Source organism: Lissotriton vulgaris, chromosome 2_1, assembly GCF_964263255.1.
Source record: "Lissotriton vulgaris chromosome 2_1, aLisVul1.2, whole genome shotgun sequence".
NCBI classification, from domain to species: domain Eukaryota; kingdom Metazoa; phylum Chordata; class Amphibia; order Caudata; family Salamandridae; genus Lissotriton; species Lissotriton vulgaris.
The window spans coordinates 60078191-60099898 of record NC_141687.1 but is presented as its reverse complement, the minus strand read 5'-3'; the positions used below and the strand labels follow the sequence as shown (position 1 = coordinate 60099898).

The following is a 21708-nucleotide window of genomic DNA, read 5'->3' as shown; positions in this document are numbered from 1 at the left end:
GCATAGTAAGTAGACAATACAGACTAGGTCGGATCGGACTTCACCAGTTTCTTCCCATAGGAAGGACACCTATTAAATACAGGCAGAAAAAATTGCTGTAAAGTCATAAAAAATTATGGAAGGAGTTCAATAAGTACTAAAAAAGTTGAGTGAAGACAGAAAATCTCAAAAACAACTGACTAACTCAATGCTCCAGGATCCTCACAGAAGGAGCCGGAAAAAGAACTGACCTAACTGTCACCTGTGAGGCATGATGGGAGCCTGGAGGTCTTAAAGGCACGGCACCAATTTTTTCACAGAGTGTTCTATACGCAGCCTTCTAGGCTAATCTGCCTGCTATCACCTTGCCTTTTTCCTCTGAAAATAAAGGCTGTGTTTCAAACAAGTTGAGTACATTTCTCTGTTTTTTGGAAATGTTTTATATGATGTTTTTAAAATGAAAAATACAATGCAATATTGGCATATTTGAGCCTAGTTTTGAATTTTGGGCTGCATACTTATACACGTGTGTATGTTGTAGATATATGCATATTATTATATGTATATATACACATATGGTTATAAATATGCATATATTCTTGTTAATGCTCCTGGGTCCCCACACATGGGCAGGACGATTCAGTGCTTATGACTATTGACGAGTATCCCCTGGAAGAGAAAGATGCTATACACAATACAGAGCACAATACAAGGTAACTACAGCAAAGGCAGTAGAGCTGCTTACTTTCTGCTTTCCCCAAGCCCAATCCCAGCCAAGAGGATGCAAAAGACTAATGTCTCACTTAACATACATCAGTCAACCTCGGCTGGGAGCATCAAAGAATGTAAAGGTTCGGATTCCTTGTTCCAAATGTGTCCAGTGAGCTTCAACATCACCCTTTATCTATCAGGCCAGCTTTTTGCATGTGGCTGTGACAGACATGCCAGTGGGACAACTCATAGCACTTCATTTCTGTTGGCTAACAGCAAGTGGCAGGCAAGGTCTAAGGCATATTGGAAAATATTTTTTGCAGCGGATATGACATGCTGGGGTAGAAAGAGGGGGTTCAAAAGACACAGAATGCTCCTAAGAATTAAGCCTAGATAATCTTAAGTGATTGTTTTAAAAAGAACAAGAGATGTAAACCAGAAGAACAACTCTTCACGTCATACCAGGACTTGCTCTCCAGTGGAAGGACTTCTTCCTCACTGGATGCATGCAGTAGGGTCAGTCTGGCTTCCTACACCTTGACCGCCACAACCTCATGTGTAGTGCCACAAGGATCATCTCTCAATTGTACGCTCTTCAACACCTACATGGCTCTTCTCGCCGTCATCTAAACCCACAGGGTAAACATCCTCTTGTATGCCAATGACACCCAGCTCATCCTTTCCCTCTCGATCACCCAAACTAACCTCACCTCCTGCACATAAGAAGTCAGCAGTTGGATGAAGATAAACTATCTGAAATTCAGCTCAACACTAACAAAACTGAAGGGGTACTTTTGAGCAAGGACACTGCACTATGAAGCTCCACCTGGTGGGAAGCAGTTCTACAGCAAAACATGCTGCCTGGCATGCAAGACCAGACTTCTGGCCAGTGAGGGACAAGCAACTCAAATTACAACCAAGGCAAAGCAGTCACCTCCTCCTGTTTCTACACCCTCAAGATCCTTAAAAAAAAGTGGAACAGTTATCCAGGTCCTCATCACCAGCAAACTGGACTGGGAGAAAGCTTCCTGTAGAAGTCCTTGTTTTGTTCTAGCACCTGGATACCCTCTTGGGTGAGATGTTAGCTCCAGAAATATTCGCAACATACCTCTTCAAGTAGGCCTGAGGTTTAGCCTTTGGAAATCCACTGCTCGATAATAATGAAAGGTCTATGGGGTTAACAGACACTGTCAAACATTGTCTGAAGAAGGGCAAGTATTAGTGATGTTCGAGGGAACAAACTTCTGGTGGAGATTCAGCAGGAAGATCTAGAACTCAACCATACCTCAGTTTCTTTGCAAGATCTAGAATCTTCATTACCGGTCTTTCATTTTTTAGCTAAAAAAGGAGTTCTAGAAGCTTACCTCAATTGCCCTGCATTGTCCTGTAAGAATACAAGCCCATAATAAATGTAAGTTTCCTCTAAACTTTTTCAATGGAATAGGCTTGCCCTGTCTGTATTCAATGCTGTGGATTTAAAAAGGAAAAAAAGGCAATGCACACATACATGCAGAAAGACTATAAACATGTAGCAGTAACAGTTTAGAAATAAGGCACCCTCAAAGTGTTTGTTGTAAAACCACCCAGCAAACGTCACTTAAGTCGGAAATGGAGGTCAAGAAAGCAGTTCTAGCAATGTTGACTTCTCATAAACTCTAGATTTTTCACCCAGTCATGATCCATTTTTTGCTGGTATGGCAACTCTGATCACTTACATTGTAGTGGAGTATCACAGTAGATGTGTTTTGTTCTCCACATACTATAATATTGGCTAAACCCAATAGTTTAATTTACCTTCCAGTAAGGTCATAGTTAGTGAAAGTGCACCAAGGACATGAATTGTATTGCCACACTTGAGCTGCAGCATACATTAATACCACCCACATGTATTACCTGAAGAGTGCCGCTTCAGGTTCACCACCGGCTTGGCTGCAGCATATAATACTCCAGTAACAGCTTTCAAAGAAAGTGCTCTGCCTACATAGAGCAAACTACTTTTATACATTAAGCTTTAAGTGTGTGCCTGAGGTTATGGGGATGGGTGCTTAAAATAAAAGTGTCACAAGCTAAATATTAAGGAGACATATGCCCCTACAGTGATTAGCTACAGAATGTTGCTTTCACTGGGTTGAGTTATGGTTATTCGTAGACCACACAACTCAACTGGGAGGGTATCCTGCCACTAAAAGGCAGGAGTGACGTGGGCCGACACTGTGTGAAGAGCCAGGTCTTCCGTTTCTTGCAAAATTCAGAGAAGGCAGCTCTGATGTGCTTGGGTATGTAGTTTCAGGATTTGGGAGCAAGGTAGGTGAAGGCCCGGCCTCTGGGTCTGGTTCTGCGTATGCGAGGGATCCATGAGAGTAGGAGTCCTGAATACGGGTGGTGTGCAAGTTAATGTGTTTTGGAGGTAGGTACGACAGATGTTGTGCAAGACTTTGTATGTACACGTGAGTGCTCCTTTGAAGATATCCAGAAGAGGTTTATTTATTTATTTTGAAAGTTTTATATAGCACGAACAAGATCTTTGCAGATATCAAAGCGCTTTACAGACGAAGGTAATAGCATGTGAGTACATAACAATTGGGGTGGGGAAGGTACATGTGGGAGCATATGGTCTAAATACAAGTGGGAGCATGTGGGAGCATATGGTCTAAATACAAAGGTTTTTACCACATCAGTACAGAACTAACCCTTAACTGCCTAGTTCTTCATAGTACATAATTATTTTCTAGCACAGTGAACTGGTGGCACTATCACGCTGTCACACAAAAAAGGCTGGCCCCCCAAGCACATATGGCCTGAAATGTTTTAATAACTTTGAAAGAATAATACCACATTATTTGACCACCTGAATCTTCACTTCGCTTACACCTTGATCATTACCTTCTAACTACTATCAGATTGTAGTCTGATGAATGTTCGCTGAGCAAACCCACCGAAGCAAATAAATCAGGGATTAGATTCACATTCATACATTCAGAAGAGCAGCAGACAAAACAGACTGCAGAACCTATGCTGAAACCTGGTACTACCAGAAAGAGGCAGCAGGTAAACCATATGCTTACAGAGGAGGAGAGCTTCAGTCTACAAGAAGTTGTATTGTTTACTTCTACCTTAATATACCAGATAACAAAGACAATACTAAAAGCCCATCATACCGCAGATACGAAAACACAAGGAAACATACACTGGCCTTCTGAAATTGACGGAATCTTAACAGAAGGATGAGGCTGAGGACATTAAAAGATGAGACTTCTTATGTCTAGTCTTTCATAATGAATTAATAAGTAGCCATAGGTAGCTACACTTGAGTGCTATCTGAAACCTAAATGGTGTTTCACTATGGGGTCTGTCTACTTATCTACTGACCTTTCTCTGGCAATTGGTATGGTTACAATACCTGCATCCGTCCGCCCTCCCTCCCACCCACCCAAACCACCAACCCATCATGGTGTGGTGTGATGTGGGTGGAGTGATACAAGTGGAAGGTGGGTGGAGGGAGAGTCTGAATGTGAGTCTTTAGCTGAATGCTGCATGGTTTGGAGTCTTTTGGTCAGTTGCACGTCGATTCCTACGCAGAGTATCGTCTGCACAGGATAGAACGTGGATTTCGGATGTGTGATGCTGGTGAGTGCGGCCATGTAGGCATTGAACAGTGTGGGACTAAGCGAGGAACAGCTACTCCACAGACACACACACACAGGGGACTTGCGGACCCCAAGGAAGACTCACCATTTTTAATGAGCACATGCACTACCTCAGCTAGCACCAACAGCATAGTGGAACACCTGGCCTTACAGAAAGAGGAAAATCACACCATCTACAAACAGGTTTCTCCTCTACACACAGAGGATTTCCCTGCTGAAGGGCTTCTGTCAACTAATACTCCTTTTTCCTTTACCAGCCCACAAGCAAGGCATTTGCATAGGCCCTTAGTTTGGCCACTTGTAAGTTGCCTGTACTGTCACACTCAAGTGGCACAACTCCAGAAGAGGAGGGGATTTCAAATTTCTGCAGAACAGAGCCCTTGTGGGGAGCTATGTCAGGGGGAGATGAGCTCTAGGGAGTGGGACTAACTTTTTTTTAGTTTTTAGGTCTCGCGACCTATCAATGTACATGCGCATTGAGCAGAGCGAGAATTCAAGTGTTCAAAATACTCGTGTAACCAAGGGTTTTTTCGTGCTGTTTTCTTTGAGTTAACGTGAATCACGTGACCAAACAAGCACGCGCATCAGCCTCCCTCCCTCCTAATTGCATTTTTTCACGGCCGCCACCACATCAAAGGGCTTCTCCCAGCGTGTGCTCTGCGGCTTCTCCTCCCCTAATTATTCATGGGTGGCCGGCCATACTTTCACTTTCCCGGCCGCTCTTGTTCCCAATGTCTTCCCCTTCATCGACTTCAGTCTAATTGTTCAACCAGTAATCTGCTACTTTCTTATGGGTACTTCTTGCTCTTCTGAAGAGTGGAATAGAAGCTTCCTGCAAAAGGAAAACCTTTATCATTTGTTTGTAAGTCTAAATAGTTGTGCAGTCATATTGCCATCCAAGCATTGATCTTGTACGCTCGCAAGGGCGCAGAAAGAATTGTAAAGATGGTGCGAACACACTTAGCAAGGTGGTGTGCATTTCAACATCCTAGCCAAAACTAAGCAACACTGCCATGGTTGACGTGGACAGCTTAAAAATGTTACCGGGTGACTGCTTTTCTCCTCTAACATCCAGATGACCCGTTAGCCATAGTAGGCTAAGATAGAAGTATTCGCACTGCCCAGCCGTTGCAGAGTAGTTGCAACATTAGCTATTCTTTTTCACATGGACTACGTTTCAAATCAGCTATTCTTTGAAAGGAAATATATTTGTGTTCCAAGACATATGTAATCACTAACATAAGTAATGCAGGGCTTATTCTGCCGCGTGTGTCTACACTGCGTGGGCACAGAGGTTTCACCTCCCTCTTCCCCCTTAATTTCCTGTTAATTTCCGTGTGAACACCGGTGGGCTACTCCAGCCTTCCGGCCGGAAACCGAACAAGAACTGGCAATGCCAAAAGGTATGTACGCACTCAGATGAGGATCATCGACCGACATATTCTTGCACTCATCCACTAACCCATCTATAAGAAAACACAAACTCAACAAGCATATGCAAGACCAACTGTAAGATTAATTAAAAGTAGATCAAAGGAAAATGCCGCTGCCTAAAGTGTATGCTTGCAGTTGAAAACGTGGAAAGCCATCTTGCAGTAAGATTGTACAGGGTGTGGTGTTGTTTTGATGTGTTGACATGGCTGCCACGTTTAGTGCTTATTTGTTGGCCTTCCTAGAAAGAGACAATGGAACACAATGGACAATACATTTCTAATGAAGCTGCCTGCTTTAGAAGCAGTGTCCATTTAGGACCAGGCACTTTGTAGAAAAAATAAGCAGCAAGCCCAGAACCTCTGTCCAGAGAGCTGTAGTTCGCTCTAAAAAAACATAAAAGAATGGGAAAGAAAGAAGTGTATGGTATCCTGTAAAAGGAGAAAATTCATACAAAACTAAAAGACATGTCAACCAGCTGTGGCACTGAAGCGCGTTCAGTTTAAGGCTGGGGTGTGCATGCGATTAAGCAAATGCTGTTTCTACTGGCCCAATGGAGCCAATGGCTGAACTGGACAAACCCCTGTGCCTTGCCCCATGCTCTATGCTGTCTTGGATGAAAGCAGAGAAAGAGAGACTCAAACCGACCAGTGGCAGAAGGTGATCCAAATATCCTCTGTATATTTATGTATTTGTATATATGCACATGCTTCTTAGGTATTTTTCTTACTTATTACAGGAGCATTTCAGACATCTGCACCTTACATGCCCTCCTAAGAGGGTCTGGCTAGGACAGAGATCTCCAACCTTTTCTGTAATTGGAACTACTTATGTTCAATGGAAATCATCCAGAGCTAGTAATATTAGTGTTGCAACAGTGACCACATCTTGGAAGATTACACTTACTCTCAAATCTCAGTTTAACAAATATTTTGGAAATTTAGCAGTTTATCTCCAAACATCAGATTACAAGTTATGAAAATTTTCATTTCAAATATACACAGGGCCCAAGTCCTCTAAAAAGAAGTGGGGGGACTGACGATATGCAAAGGACCTCATGAAGTCACGTGCTGAACGTGTCACGGTGTCTGACAATTACACTGGGACATGTTCAGCATATTTCAGTGGGGCCCAGCTTCTTGGCAGGGGGAACGGCGTCCACCCTGTGAAAAGAGTGGGGGGACGCCGTGTACCCCCGACTCGAGCCCTGAATATACACTCCGTTTTGGTATAGAAATATTAATTCCACCAAGCACAAACTAATTTAATAGGCTGGGTTTAACACAGTAGAGCTACTTGCAGGCAGCAGGAGAGCTACCAGAAGCTCACAAGCTCCTGGTTGGAAAGGCTATCACAGTGCAAATCTGATCCCAGGTTTTGTGAAAAGGGTAATTGACACGAAAAACCTTGCCTGTTAAAGTGGTTTTTGCGATTGTCACAAAATACTGTCTGAAGGCTGTGGCAGAGTTTAATAGCACTCCACCGTCGAGGCACCTGGTCTAAAATGTATTTTTCAGAATAAATGTCAGCCTACTGCCCTTGCCATAACTTTTCATGGCGTATCAGACCTACTCCATCTAATGTAACTTTTCAAGATGAACGGATCCGGCCTCTAGCCTTCAAAATTGACTGGTCACCATAAATTAATTCCAATGTGCAAGGCAACCATCAGACATACAGCCACACAGTTTCACATATGTACAAAAATGCTGTTGGCGCAAAACAAGCTACAGTACCAATGCACATTTTCTACTCCTACGTTTTGTAAGAGGCTAGTCACCACCAGCATCTTTGAGGGGTACAGTGATCTGTGATTTCCATATAGCAAAATGCCCGTGTCTGGTCTTTAACACAGTGTAATGCCAATCCACCCATGAAGCCTTATTGGTTATAACAATGGCTTTTCACCATAAATGTCAAGCCTACTGCTTTTTTCCATAACTTTTCTTAAGAAATAATCAGTCCTATGGCATCTGACATAACTTTTCCTAATGAACCAATCAAAGCGTTACCTGTTATTGGTTTGTTGGCAAAATAATATTCAAGCCCTTGCAAAAAGACATGGCAGGAATGATTACATTACTTGCCTTAGAGTTTAAGATTTGCAGAGGGGTGTTCAACACCAAAGCCCTTGCATAGAACAGTAATTTGAGATTCAATGTAGCAAGATATCTGCCTACATCCTTTATCACGGTTTAATAACAATTTACACTTTAACCCTGTGGGTAGTTTAACAGGCCTTAACTCGGTTGCATAAACATTTTTCAGTTTTACATTATGTCTTCTTGGTTATAAATAAGGTAACAAAAATGCTTTTAACACTTTTTTTATTATAACTTTATGGCATGCCTCACAGCAGCCAAGCTGCTCTTGAGCATAACTTACATACATTGCCAAAGCCAATAATTCTGGCAAAAACGTACCATTGCCATTATAAATTACAATCAATTTTATTTAAGTATTAATTATTTTTAAAAATTAAAAGCCATTGTTATTTGTAATATCAATACATCTAAGTCACGTCAATACAAAACATGTGGCATTACAAATGCTAAAAGTGTCACATTTGCTAAAGTTAAAAGTATTGGCATTGTAAATCACAAAACAAATATAAAATGTCATTTACAAAACCAATAGCTCCAACTTTCCTACTGCGAGACCCATTGGCAACGCCAGTGCTTATTATTACAACCAATTTGTAACCTATATTTTGAAACCGTTTAGACACTATACGTTTTATCGTTCTCAGTACTAGTAAACCAGATCATTTCCAGTGGCACTACGGCCGGCAAAGGGTTGGCATGCATCATTAAATTCCCACCACTGTCCCCAATGCTTTTCAAATGCTGGTGGACATCCTCTAGACTTGTACACAGACTTCTCCGCCTGCCCGCACCAATCCATGTCTGTTGTTCACTTCTCCAGTCTGGGCACTTCTGGGCTTCCCCACATTCCTACAATGTCTATTTTGGCCATCATTAAAAGCCAAGTTGCAGAGCAGTAATGTGTATTTAGGTAGGGTTTATGTTCCCCCAGATGCCCACTATGGCCAACTGCGGACTTAAGATCAAGTCCTCCCAGGTCCCAGGTCACTCTTAAGCAGCTGCGTTCCTTGCAGGTATGAGGAGTGGGTCCATGTTGGAGTGGATTTTGACAGACAAGGGGAAATTCTTTTTTTAAATTTAATTTACCATTGTCGTAGTCGGTCGGAAACCGCACCCCCCCTACCTTGCACAGGCCGCGGCTTCCTTTGAGATTCAGCAACGCACTTGGGCTCTATGCACGAACAAGCCCATAGTGTGTGCAACATGGTACCAGCATAAGTACAACCCCTAAGACATTTATCACCAGTTGCCCGCCAGCCTAGTTCTCGGGAAATAGGCACTCTGAAGTATTTTAAGTAGTACAAGACTAAAGCCTGTCCCGATGGCCAACTCCTTGGGATATCTGCATGACTTCCCGTAGACCTTGTCATCCAGGAGACCAAATACTGTTCCCACCTCGCTCGTAGCTTTGCCGTTGAGGATTTACAGCCTCTTATCAATGTTCTATAGATCGGTAATATTACAGGTGTGTAGGGGGCTGCCACAAGTCTAAACTTGGGGGGTGGAGGCTCCTTGGCCACATCACCCAATCTATCGATGAAGCCCGCCAGAGCTTGCCCCACCTGTACATATCGGAAACACTAGCTTTCCTCAAAGTTAAATTGGCCTTGCAACTCTTCATAGGGGGGGGGGTTAAAGAGTCCTAAATGTCACCCATCTTGGAAATCCCCAGTAATACCATTGTTTCCTTCCATGTCGTTTTTTTCCTTTTAGGTCTGCTAAAATATCAGATTCCCACTGTGAAATTTCCAGGGTCACCCTTCCTTCCCATCCTACTTGTTGTGTAGCCTGTTTCCTTATTTTGACCACCCGCTCTGTTGGGAGTGGAACCCAACTACTGACACTTCAGACCAATGCTTATGAGACAGGCCCCGTCTAAGCCCCAGGCTTAGACGAATTGCCGGCGGACGTCTTTATTAATGATAAAGAGCGCTAGAGTAAGTACATCTTTCTTCTTGCCAATGCAGTTGCACAAGGCGCACCTGTACCGACATCTTGGCAGGGTGCAGTCATAATACCTGTATTCAAGAAAGTAGATCGATCCCAACCAGGGAACTATAGGCCCATAAGCCTAATTGACACCATCCAAAAGTTGGTCGGGAGGATGGTTGTCATTGGCATCTGGATTGGGCAGAGGAGAATAACGCTTGGTCTCCTTTCCAAGCAGGGTTTCGAAAATATACCAGTACGGTCCAGATCTTCCGTTTTACTTTATTGCAGTGGAGGACTGTGTTGCTGGGCAAGAGCAGCCTGTATGCGGCTTTTGTCGATATGCGGGCTGCCTTTGACCTAGTTCCTAGGTCCAAGCTGTGGTTGGTATTGAAGAACTTGGGTCTACCAGAAGAACTATTGTCAATGTTAATGAGGCTCCACGAAGCAAATTTTGCTAAGATCCAGTGGGGGGGCAGGGAATGGTCACCGCAGAGTTCCCGGTGGAGAGGGGAGTTCGGCAAGGATGTTCGATGGCTCCCACGCTCTTCACTTTGTATATTAATGGTGTCGTGGCTCGTATGTTGTCTGCAAATGTGGATGCTCCTTCATTAGCTGGTACTAAGATACCGATTTTAATGTTTGCAGACGACACTGATTTTATCAAAGACTCCGAGTGGTCTACAGCGTGCACTATCTATTTTTGACCAATTCTGTGGGGAGCACGGCTTAGAAGTTAATGTGGCTAAAACCAAGCTTATGGTTTTTAATCCCCACCGAACTTTTAGATCTAAACTAGTTCTGAATGATCGCCCTCTAGAGGTAGTTCATGCCTTTATGTATCTGGGTATCCACGTATCAAATGATCTTAGATGGTCCCAGCATATAGATATCGCAGTATTAAGGCATAGAAAATCTATGACCAAACCAGTAAAACCAGCACTTCAGGTGTACGAGGCCAAAGCCCTCGGCTCTGCACTTTACGGCGCTGAGCTGTGGGGCTTTGAGAAGCTCCAGTCACTCCAATCATCAGAAAATAAGTTCTTTCGGACTATTACTGGCCTTCCTAAAAGTACTCCATTGCTGCACTTAGGTACAAGCTGGGCAGGAAAGCTGTCGTAGATCTGGCCAGGCTTCGTCCAATTTTATATCGGCGGAGGCTCTGGACTACACCTGAGCTTTTACACTATGCCGAGGGGTTTCTAGACATTAAAGCGGATGTGTTCCACAAAATTGGCTGGTTGAATGTACTTAGAGCAACGCTGGGTGACCTCGGTCTTCGTATGCTTTGGGAAAACCCAGTGGGAGCCTCATTCCCAACTAAAAAAGTCCTAAAAGAAATCTATTGGGAGAAGGTGGCCGCTCGGCACTGGAGTGGTACTAGTGCAGCATCTATGGCTGGAGTATTCCTAGAAGCAAAACTGAATCCCAGTCTAGAACTCTATTGGGACGCTATAACCACACCAAGGGACAGGAAGCTCCTTTTCCACTTTAGAGCAGGTGCCCTTCCCCTTAGATCTCCGACAGGCAGGTGGGGAGGTTCATCTATCAGCAACTGCCCAGCTTGTGGAGCTCACAAGGAAACAATAGGCCACTTTCTATTTGCTTGTATGACCTATGCAGAACCCAGGCGCATCTGGCTAACACCAATGTGCAAGAACTTACGTACCCCTAGCAGTGTTGTAGCTTTAAGAATCATACGCACTAGCACTTTACTGCCTTTAGTATTAGCTATCGGCAAATTTCTTGGATGGGCATGGTCTATCAGACAGAGGTCTCTAGGCAGCTGATTGTCTTTGTTATTGTATTATAAGTCTGTCTGCTTTTTTACCTGTAAAATTTATATTTGTAAATTTTTATTCTGTAACGATATCTACGTTTTTAACCTATTTGTTTGTCGATTAAGTCCTACTTTTAACTGAAATGTGTTTTTTAAAAAAATGTTTATATTTGAGATTGTAAGTGCTTTTATGAGTGAATCTGGAATAAAGCGACTTTGACTTTGAGACAGTTTGCAGACAGACAGAAGTGCAGCATAAGTAGAATAACTTGGTGGCAGTTTACAAAGACTTGCTCTGGGAAGGTCACCATTCCCTGGCTAGTGCACTGTAAGAAGATGGCACCTCACTACCAACTCTACAGTATGCTTATAGAACTGAAATACTGATCAGACTAATACTGCCTGACCACCTGTGTAGAAGCCTGCTGATCCTCTCCCTCACCAACGAACCCACAATAGCCAGAACAAACTTCCACAGGGGAATGAAGACCGTTGCTACCTGGATGAAAGACAACTGCCTCTAGCTAAACTCGAACAAGACCGAAGTACTCATCCTGGGACCCACCTCTTCAGCCTGTGACAACTCCTGGTGGCCAGCCGCTCTGGTATCTACAACCACCCAGACGGACCACGCATTCAACCTCTGCATTATACTGGACTCACTAGGAACCCCCAAATCAATGCAGTTTCCTCAGCCTGCTTCCACAAGCTCCGTCTGCTGCGAAAGACATTCGGATGGATCCCCACAGAATGAGGAAAGGTGGTCACCCATGCACTCCCTCACCAGCAGACTACTATGGTAACGCACTAAGCAGACGTCTCCCAGAAACAGCTCAAGAAACTACAGAACGTCCAAAATGCTGCAGCCAGACTGGTCCTCTATATCTTCCCCACTGCAGCCACATCATGCAACCCTCTGACAACTCCACTGGCTCCCAGTTAACAAGAGTCATTTTCAAACTAATCACTCATGCCTACAAAGCTTTGTACACAACAAAGGATCCGCATACCTAAACAACCGCTCATATTCCACGTACCTGCCAGACAACTCCAATCCTCCCAACTCGCTCTGGCCTCCGTCCCCAGGATCAACGATGTCATGATTCCTTTGCCGGTAGTCACTGCCTGCTTTTCGGCCGATAATCGGGACGAGCAAGGATGGGAACTACAGTTCCTGGCATCACTTGCGGTTCACGTAGCATGCGACACGCACGCAAACCCGGAAACAGAACATAGCGGCGGTTCCAGATGGCTGCAGCGCTGATAATCCTGGTTTGTCCCTGATGCGGTTGGCATCACTACAGCTTCAGACGGAGTGAACCTAAGGTCTAAAGGGAGGTTGTTCCAGAGTTTGGCCGTCATAACTGTAAAAGCTCTACCGCCCATTCTGGAGCGACGGAACCGAGGGACTTTAATAAGACGGAGATTGTTAGACCGCAGGGATCTGACCGATTGGGAGAGTACAAGTCTCTTTCGTAGGTAACCTGGTCCTGACCCATTAAGGGCCCGAAAGGCAAGAGTCAGCATCTTGAACTGGATGCGACTGGAGATAGGGAGCCAGTGTAGCTCTTTGCGGTAGGATGCAACCGACTGACGGTAGGGGATATTGCCAATCAGCCTCGCCGCCGCGTTCTGAACGATCTGTAGGCGTTCAATTTGATACAGGGGGGCCCCAGCGTAGAGACTGTTGGCATAATCCAAATCTGATGAACAGAGCACTGCTTGTACCTTAGGTACCAGGGTTTGAGAAGTGTTTTTTGTGAACTGTACTATAGTCCTGACTCTCGCAGTAACTACCTACGGGCTCTCGCTGATTGTAAGCAAGCGATTATAGCCAGGAAGTCCGAGTTCTACGAAGAGAGGATTTCTTCAGCCACGAACCCTCAGAAAGAAGTCTTCCGAGTCCTTACGGAGCTCAGGAAGAACAAGGAACAGTCCCCGGACTTTAGTCAGGAGGATTGTCAGAAGTTCCAGGACTTTTTCACCAACAAAGTCATTGACTTGGTCACTGAAATTGCGGCAACCTCGCAAATTGACTGTCCACCGGTGGATGTCCCAGCCATACTGCCAATTACAATCCCGCTTTCTAATCTACCCTTGATCACTAAGGATAGTTTAGTCTCCCTCACGGGACGGGTTAAGTCCGGTTCTAGGTCGGACCCATGCCCACCTGAAGTGTTTAAACTTGCACTCCCGGGCATTGAGGATGACGTGCTGAGTCTCCTGAACCTCTCTCTACAAACTGGCCAAGTGCCATCGGCCTTCAAGGAAGCTCGTCTGATTCCCTTGTTAAAAAAACCAGGGGCAGACGCAAAATGTCTGAAGAACTTCAGACCAATTTCCCAGCTACCATTCCTGGCGAAGGTTCTGGAGCAACATGTCCTTATCACCCTCTCTGAACATCTGGAAAGTAACATGCTGCTAGAACCGAACCAAGCAGGGTTCCGCACGAACCACAGCACGGAGCTGGTGATGTTGTCAATCGTGGATGAACTTAGGATCAGAGCAGACAAGAAAATCCCGGGGGCCCTGGTGCTGCTGGACCTCTCCGCGGCATTTGATACTGTGTGTCATGAACAACTACTGTCGCGGATGAGGGATATCGGCATTCAGGGCATAGCACTGGCATGGTTCACATCCTTTCTTCAAGGGAGGACGCAGAAAGTGCAATTGGGTGACATGCTTTCTACCGCAACCTCGATCACTTGCGGGGTCCCACAAGGGTCGGCTCTGTCACCCCTATTATTCAATATATACCTGCAGCCTTTGATTCGGATGCTTAATCAAATGGACTGTCAGGTATATAACTACGCAGACGACACCCAGATTATTATCCAGCTGGAGGATAGCCAGAATGCCTTTACCAGACTGCAAAACATTCTGAGAAGCACAGCTAACTGGATGTCCGGCAACTCCCTAAAAATCAACCCGGACAAAACCGAGGTGTTGCCGATTACCATCGCTGGCAACCCTTGGTGTGATCGTTTCTGGCCTGGGGAGTTGGGCACGCCGCCAGAACCGGCGGAGGTGGTCAAGAGTCTGGGCATCCAGGTGGACAGTAAGCTGTCCATGAAAAAGCAAGTTTCAGCTGTGGTGGGCTGTTGCGTCGGCCTCCTTCGCCAACTTAGGAAAGTTTCCCCGTTGCTTTCTTTTTCCACCTTAAGGAGCGCGGTTTCTGCAATGATTTTGGCCAGGCTGGATTATGGCAACTCATTGTATATAGGACTCCCACAGGGCCTCTTAAATAGAATGCAGACGGTTATGAATGATGCTGCTAGGCTCATCTTCAAGAAACCAAGGAGTACCCAGGCATCCCCCCTCCTGCGGGAACTCCATTGGCTGCCAGTGAGGCAGAGATTAATGTTCAAGGGGCTCTGCATTGTACACAAGGCGCTTCATGGCAGAGCACCCACCTATCTGAAACCTCGTCTGTCCCTTTACAAACCTGGGAGGGCGCTCAGATCTGCTGACTCTATTTATCTGGTTCAGCCACGCTGTAGACTGACTACTGTGGGTGGACGCGCTTTTTCACATACTTTGCCAGCTATGTGGAATAAATTACCACTGAAACTCCGCAATGAAAAGAAACTAATGCCTTTCCGCAAACAACTAAAAACTGGGCTCTTCCAGCAAGCGTGGGGTGGCCTTTAAATGTAATTCTGATGCACCTTTTATTGTCTAGCTGATCCTAACAAAGCGCTTAGAGACCCCTGGGTTATAGGGCGCTATATAAGTCACAATAAATAAATAAACTGTAGTGTAAGCTAGGAAGATTGTGCCCTATTAATTGGCAGGGTCATCCCCTTTCAAATTGTTCATTCACTCCGTCAAATCTGCAAAAACATCTACACAAAAAAACAGCTTCATTAGAAGAGAAAGGCCAAACCAATAAGCATAGTGTCTCCACGGTTCTTTTTTGAAAAATGTAATATACAACAGATGGCGCTTGGTTGGTGCAGGAAATACTGGGTGATGAATGTCGAAAAGCCTCAAAAGAGATGAATAATGAACTTAGTGTAACAAAATTCCGTAAATTTTCTAAAAACTTGCATGTTGGGGCAGACTGCCTTCATGGTCTGAATGAAAAAAACAGGATGGAGAACCAAATAAAGACTCTGCCTCATGAAGAGCACCTAGAAACTAATGTGAGTCGGTGTGACACCTGCGGTCATAATGCACAAGGTCAGTAAGTACAATCCTACAGGAACCTGCAGAAAAGTAGAATGAACAGCATGCACCAAGATCTTTGAAAAGGTCTGTACGACAGAGGAAGAAGCACAAAATGGTATTAATGTTTGTGGTAACGTAAGAGATAAACTTATGCTAATTAGGAAAACCATCCAAATTTGGGATTGGTCTTACTTGAATTTTGGACCAAACATTTCAGATCTCACAGCAAACATACCACAAACAGTCTGTGAGGATCTTGCTCACCTTGCAGGCGTAGAAGTACTCATAGAACAGGAATTCACCATCTGGGAGGATTTCAAAGGCCGAGAGCTATGACAAAATTTAAAGTAATAATGTCAGCTTTGTATTCGGTTTTATTTAGAATCAGTTCATACTATGTAAATGGATTGCAGCATGTTTCAATTAAAGATGTATAACATGGTTAGGTGGCAAAAAGGGACTACGACCACACAAGATAAGCATACTTTCAATATAACCAATGTTCATCCATGAACAATAGTTACTCTCCTCACAATTGGATTCCTATACTATTATAGCTTAACATTTTGAGTTAGCTCAGATAATGTAATTACCATTAAAGAACAAGTTACTTACCTTCGGTAACGCTATATCTGGAAGAGACATCGATTAGTTCTAGATTCCTTACCTTGTGAATTACCCCCAGACATCAGACTGGATCTGGAGAATTTTTCATCAGCAGTACACCTGCGCGTCGGGAGGACGCCGGTCGGCTCACGTCGGGAGGGCGTCGGTCGGCTCACGTCGGGAGGACGTCGGTCGGCTCACGTCGGGAGGACGGCGGTCGGCTCACGTCGGGAGGACGTCGGTCGGCTCACGTCGGGAGGACGTCGGTCGGCTCACGTCGGGAGGACGTCGCGGCAGCTATTTAGATGCTGCCCTCGCGCACGGACGTCAGTTCTGTACACTACTTTCCATCCCACAAGCGCAGAGCCATGCAAGACACTGACCACTGATGCGCAAAACTAGGGCCCTGAGAGGAAATCCTTAACCCTAAAAGTCAGTTCGCAGGACGAGGAGGATGGGTGGGCGGTAAGGAACCTATACTTAACCTATGTTTCTTACAGATGTATCTTTACCAAAGGTAACTTGTTCATCTGAAAGAGTTAAATTGTTAGAGATTCATTAACTTGGAATAGATACCCCAGCAATACCAACCCCGGAGGTGGGTCTGTGAACCAAGTTCTCACCGGAAAGTCCTGGAGAACAGAACGGCCAAAGAAGCCATCTCTCCGGACTTGGCTGTCCTGGCAGTAGTGTTTTGTAAACGTGCGCAGAGATGCGAACATTGCTGCCTGACAGATGTCGTTGAGGTGGACTCTCCGTCCCAAAGCAGGGATAGCTGCTATCACCCTGGTTGAATGGGCATGTAGCCCCACAGAAGGCTCCTTTGCCAAAGAATAGCCAGCTTTGATACACAAAACGACCCATCTAGAGATGCTCCGTTTGTGAACAGCCCAACCTTTTTTAGCACCCACGTAGCCATCCACCAAGAATGGTTTTGTGTGATCCAAGAAAAATTAAAGCGCACGTTTTGGATCCAGACTGTGGAGCCTCTCTTCCACCTTAGACGGATGCAGAGGCGGAAAGAAAGTGGGCAAAGTGATAGTTTAACCAATGTGAAACGCAGTAACCACTTTGGGAAGAAAGGATGGACGAGTACAACCTTGTCCACATGAACAGCCAGAAGAAAGAGCTTGGAGCTCACTCAACCTGCGCGCAGAGGTGATGACAACCAGAAAAGCAGTCCTTAAGGTCAGAAGCCTAAGAGGACAGTTACGTAGCGGCTCAAAGAGAGCACACATAACGTAAGTTAGACCAGGCTCAAGTCCGACTGAGGCATTACAAAGGGAACAGGAGGAAAAAGATTATTAATGCCCTTAAGGAAGCGATTTATAACAGGGGACTTGAAAAGAGAAGGCTGATCAGGAAGCCTTAGAAAGGATGATATGGCCGAGAGGTAGCCCTTTCGAGTGCCCAGAGCAGAGCCCTGCTGGGCCAAAGAAAGGAGGAACAAGATGACCTCAGAAACCGGGGCAGAAAGGGGTTCCACAGCCTTTGCTGTGCACCATGCCACAAATTTGTTCCATCTGCAGGGGTATACCATCTTAGTGGAGCGACGCCTGTCTGCCACAACAACATCATAGACTTCGGGAGGAAGATCGAAGGCTGTCAACTGTCGCCACTCAATCTCCACACAAGGAGGAGGAGAAGAATGGACAGGTTCGGGTGGAGGACCATCCCCTGCTGCTGCGACAGAAGAGCCTCCCGAAGAGGCAGTCTGATCGGTAGATCAATGGAAATGTTTAACAGCTCGGCATACCAAACTCTGTGCCCAATCTGGAGCCACCAGGAGGACTTGGGCCCGGTCGCACTTGATCTTCAGCACTCTGGGCAGAAGTGGTATAGGTGGAAAGGCATATAGAAGACCGCAACTCCACTCACGACAAAGCGTCACCTACCAAGTGCCACCTTGGAAATTCCATCGCGCAGAATTGCTGGTATTGAGAGTTCTCTACAGTGGCGAATAGATCTAACCAAGGCTCTTCCCACTGCTAAAAGACTTTGCGCCACCACCGAGCGAAGACACCATACTGATCCATCATGCACATGCAGCGGTGTTCGTCCGCCCTGGCGTTCAAAGAACCTGCCAGGTGTTTAACCACCAAGGACATGCCCGGATGTTCCAGCCATGTTCAGAGACGGAGAGCCTCTTGACATTGGGTCCACGCCACACCCTGTTTGCTGCAGTACCCATTGGTGGTGGTGATGTCCGTGAACACCTGCACTACTCTTCCCCGGACAGAGGAAATGAATGCTTTGAGTGCAAGACTAATCGCCTGAAGCTCCAGAAGGTTGATGTGGAGCCCAGACTCCGCCGGAGACCAGAGGCCTCTGATCTCCACCTCCCCCCATGTGGCTGCCCCATCCCAGGAGTGATGCATTGGTCACCACTGTGAACTCTAGTTGGGGAAGGGAGCAGGATCTGCCGTTGACCCAATCCCAGTTAGTTTGCCACCACTGCAATTGGTGTGCAGTGCCTCCGAGATCTGGACGCAATCGGACAGGTTAACCTGATGCTGTGCCCACTGGAACTTCAGGCCCCAATGCAGAGGCTGCATATACCATCCGGCATGATCCACCAGCAGGATGCAGGAAGCCATCAGGCCCAGTAGCCGCAATGTCACCCTGACCAAAACCCGGGATAAAGACTGAAAGATTGGAATAGCCCTAATATCCAGGACTCTCTGCTCGGGAGGATAGACCCGAAACTGCTTAGTGTCCAGAACCACTCTGATGAAGAGGGGCTTCTGAGAGGGAGTCAGGTGTGACTTCTGAACGTTGATTAAAAACCCCAGCACCTGCAGGAGGTCCACCGTAGTCTGGAGGTGGGAGACTACAGCCTGGGGCGAGCCCGCCTACAACAGTCAGTCGTCGAGATGGGGGAAGACTCGAACCCATGATCTGCTCAGATTAGCTGCGACCACAGCCATCACCTTCTAGAACACCAGAGGGGCGCTGGTAAGGCCATAGGGGAGCACAGTAAACTGAAAGTGCTTGTGGCCTACCGTGAAGCGCAAGTAGAGCCGGTGGGCCGGCAGGACGGGGGTGTGAAAATAGGCGTCTTGCAAGTCCAACACTACCATCTAGTCTCCAGGGTCGAGGGCATAGAGAACCTGAGCTAGTGTCAACATTTCGAACTTCTTCCGGAGGAAGCGATTGACATTCTTGAGATCCAAGATAGGATGCAGGCCTTTGTCTTTCTAGGGCACCAGAAAGTAGTGGAAATAGCAACCACGACCTACTTCTGGGGCAAGAACTCTCTCGATGGCTCCCTTGGCCAAGAGAGCCTTAACTTCCTGTTGGAGGATGGGCCAGATGATCCTCCGACAGGCGATGGTACTGAAGTGGCATGGCTAGGGGGGTATACTTTAAGGGGAGGGAGTAGCCCCTTTGGACTAATTGCAAAACCTACCTGTCCATCGTGCTGGTGCGCCAGTGGGAGAGGTGATGGTGAATCCTGCCACCCACTGGAAATTGGTGGCCCTGAAAGGCCAGACTAGGAGACTGCTAAAGAGGGGGCGGTGGTGGGCTGGCCCGCCCACTGGCCCACAGATCCATGACAGTGAGTCCCACATCCCCAGCCACGCAGGGGCTTAACAGCTTGCGCTGGCCTGTGGCTCTCAGTGGAAAGTGGCGCGGCACCCCTTCCATAGCCACAAAAGGGGTGAAAAGCGGACTGCAGTGGTGGAAAGGCCCAGGGACTTGGCCGTAGCTAGAGTCCTTTAAGCGCTCCAGCGCGTTGTCTGCTTTGTTGCCGAACAGGTGACGGCCATCAAAGGGCATGTCCATAAGGGTAGCTTGGACATCCCCAGAAAAGCCAGTCAACCTCAGCCAAGTGTAGCGTCGAAGGGCTACAGACATTGAAATCGTCCTGCCTAGCAAGTTGGTGGTGTCCAGCCCACATCAGATGGTAAACTTGGCTGAGTCTTTCCCGACGGCGGCTGCACCGAGAGTACAGCCCAGGCCTCCTCTGGGCACTGGGGCAGCACCTGCGCTACACTATCTCCAACAGACATGCAGTGTTTACCAACAGCAGTCCCAAGCTGGAGGAAGAAAACCTCTTCTTCCCAAGGTGGTCTAGCTTTTTGGATTCCCAAGGTGGTCTAGCTTTTTGGATTCCCTATCAGGTGGTGCGATAGGGAATGCACCTTTGGACGTTGAGGTTTGGACCAACAAGCTCCCAGGGGTGGGGTGTTGGGAGAGGAAAGTCGGGTCGCCCGGGGCCTGGCAGTGGGGTCGGGCAATCACCCTAGCCACAGGAGCCGCTGTGTTGGGCTTGGACCAGGTGCCCAAATGGATGTCCGTTAGGGTTTTATTAAACGGCAGAAGGTGCTCCTTGGAGCACCCGGTCAGTTGAAGCACCTCTGTCAGGAGTTTAGTCCTGACTGCCACCATAGGTTGCTCGAGGTTGAGAACCTAGGCCGCTCTACGCAACACCACTGCGTAAGACGCTCCCTCCTCCGTAGCCAAGGTAGGAGGAGACATGCCGTGGTCTGGGGAGGTATCCAGACCACTGGCCTGCCCCAGCTCCTCTCTCCAGTCCGGGTCATATTCCAAATGGTCAGTCAAAGGGTCTCCAGACGCCTCCCAGTCCTCCTCACCCTCCTCAGTTTGCCAATCTGGCCTGAAAGGAAGACCAAGGTAGAACAAGGGCACAAAAGTACTAGTCAGCGCCGGATCCGGTGTCGATCGAAGCAGGTCCGGCTCCACATCAGGATGGAGGCTGGGGTCGATGCCAGTTGGGGACACAACCAGCGTCAGCTGCAGACACGGTGCCGGTGAATTCTGCACCGGGGGAGGTGTTACAAGGTCAACCGGCGCCGATCCGGATCCAAGGGGAACCTGAGGTGCCAGAGTCAAAGGCCCATGGCCCCAAGCAGAGTCCATGGGGCCCAAAGGCGCACCAGCAGAGTAGAGTTGCCCAAAGATGAAATACATTACTTTGTTTAAAGTTGCTAAGCTGGGCAAGGGTCACTCCGGGTCCCGGGAAGGAAACCTCGGAGTCAACCCTTCGGGCTCTGCACAGCAAGACCTCCGATTCATGGTCTGGCAGTCGGAACACGACTTGGAGTCGTGGTAGTGTTACAGGCAAAACAGGCACACACAGTGCGGATCAGCAGGGGGCATCACCCGTCGGCAGGAGCCGCAAGCCTTGAAACCAAGCATCCCTACACGCACCAGGAGTCGAGGACTCAAAACGGTGTCAACAAAAGTCGCTCTAAAAAGTCAGTCACAAAGTGACTGGAGGTACCACTCCCTACAGATCTTCACTGGCTGGCGCAGAAAAAGAGAACTGACGTCAGCGCCAGAGGGCGGCGTCTAAGTAGCTGCCGCAACATCATCCCGGCGGCCA

The 21708-nt window shown here is 46.9% G+C and overlaps 1 protein-coding gene across 2 annotated transcripts in view; it reads right to left on the bottom strand.

Annotated features, from left to right (window-relative positions):
* USP37 (ubiquitin specific peptidase 37) overlaps positions 1-21708 on the bottom strand; it is a 391659-nt gene that overhangs the window by 181908 nt on the left and 188043 nt on the right. For both annotated transcript variants that reach the window (XM_086954456.1, XM_086954457.1), the window contains exon 16: positions 16017-16082. In XM_086954456.1, the coding sequence (XP_086810582.1) occupies positions 16017-16082 (66 nt within the window). The remainder of the gene's footprint in view (positions 1-16016; positions 16083-21708) is intronic.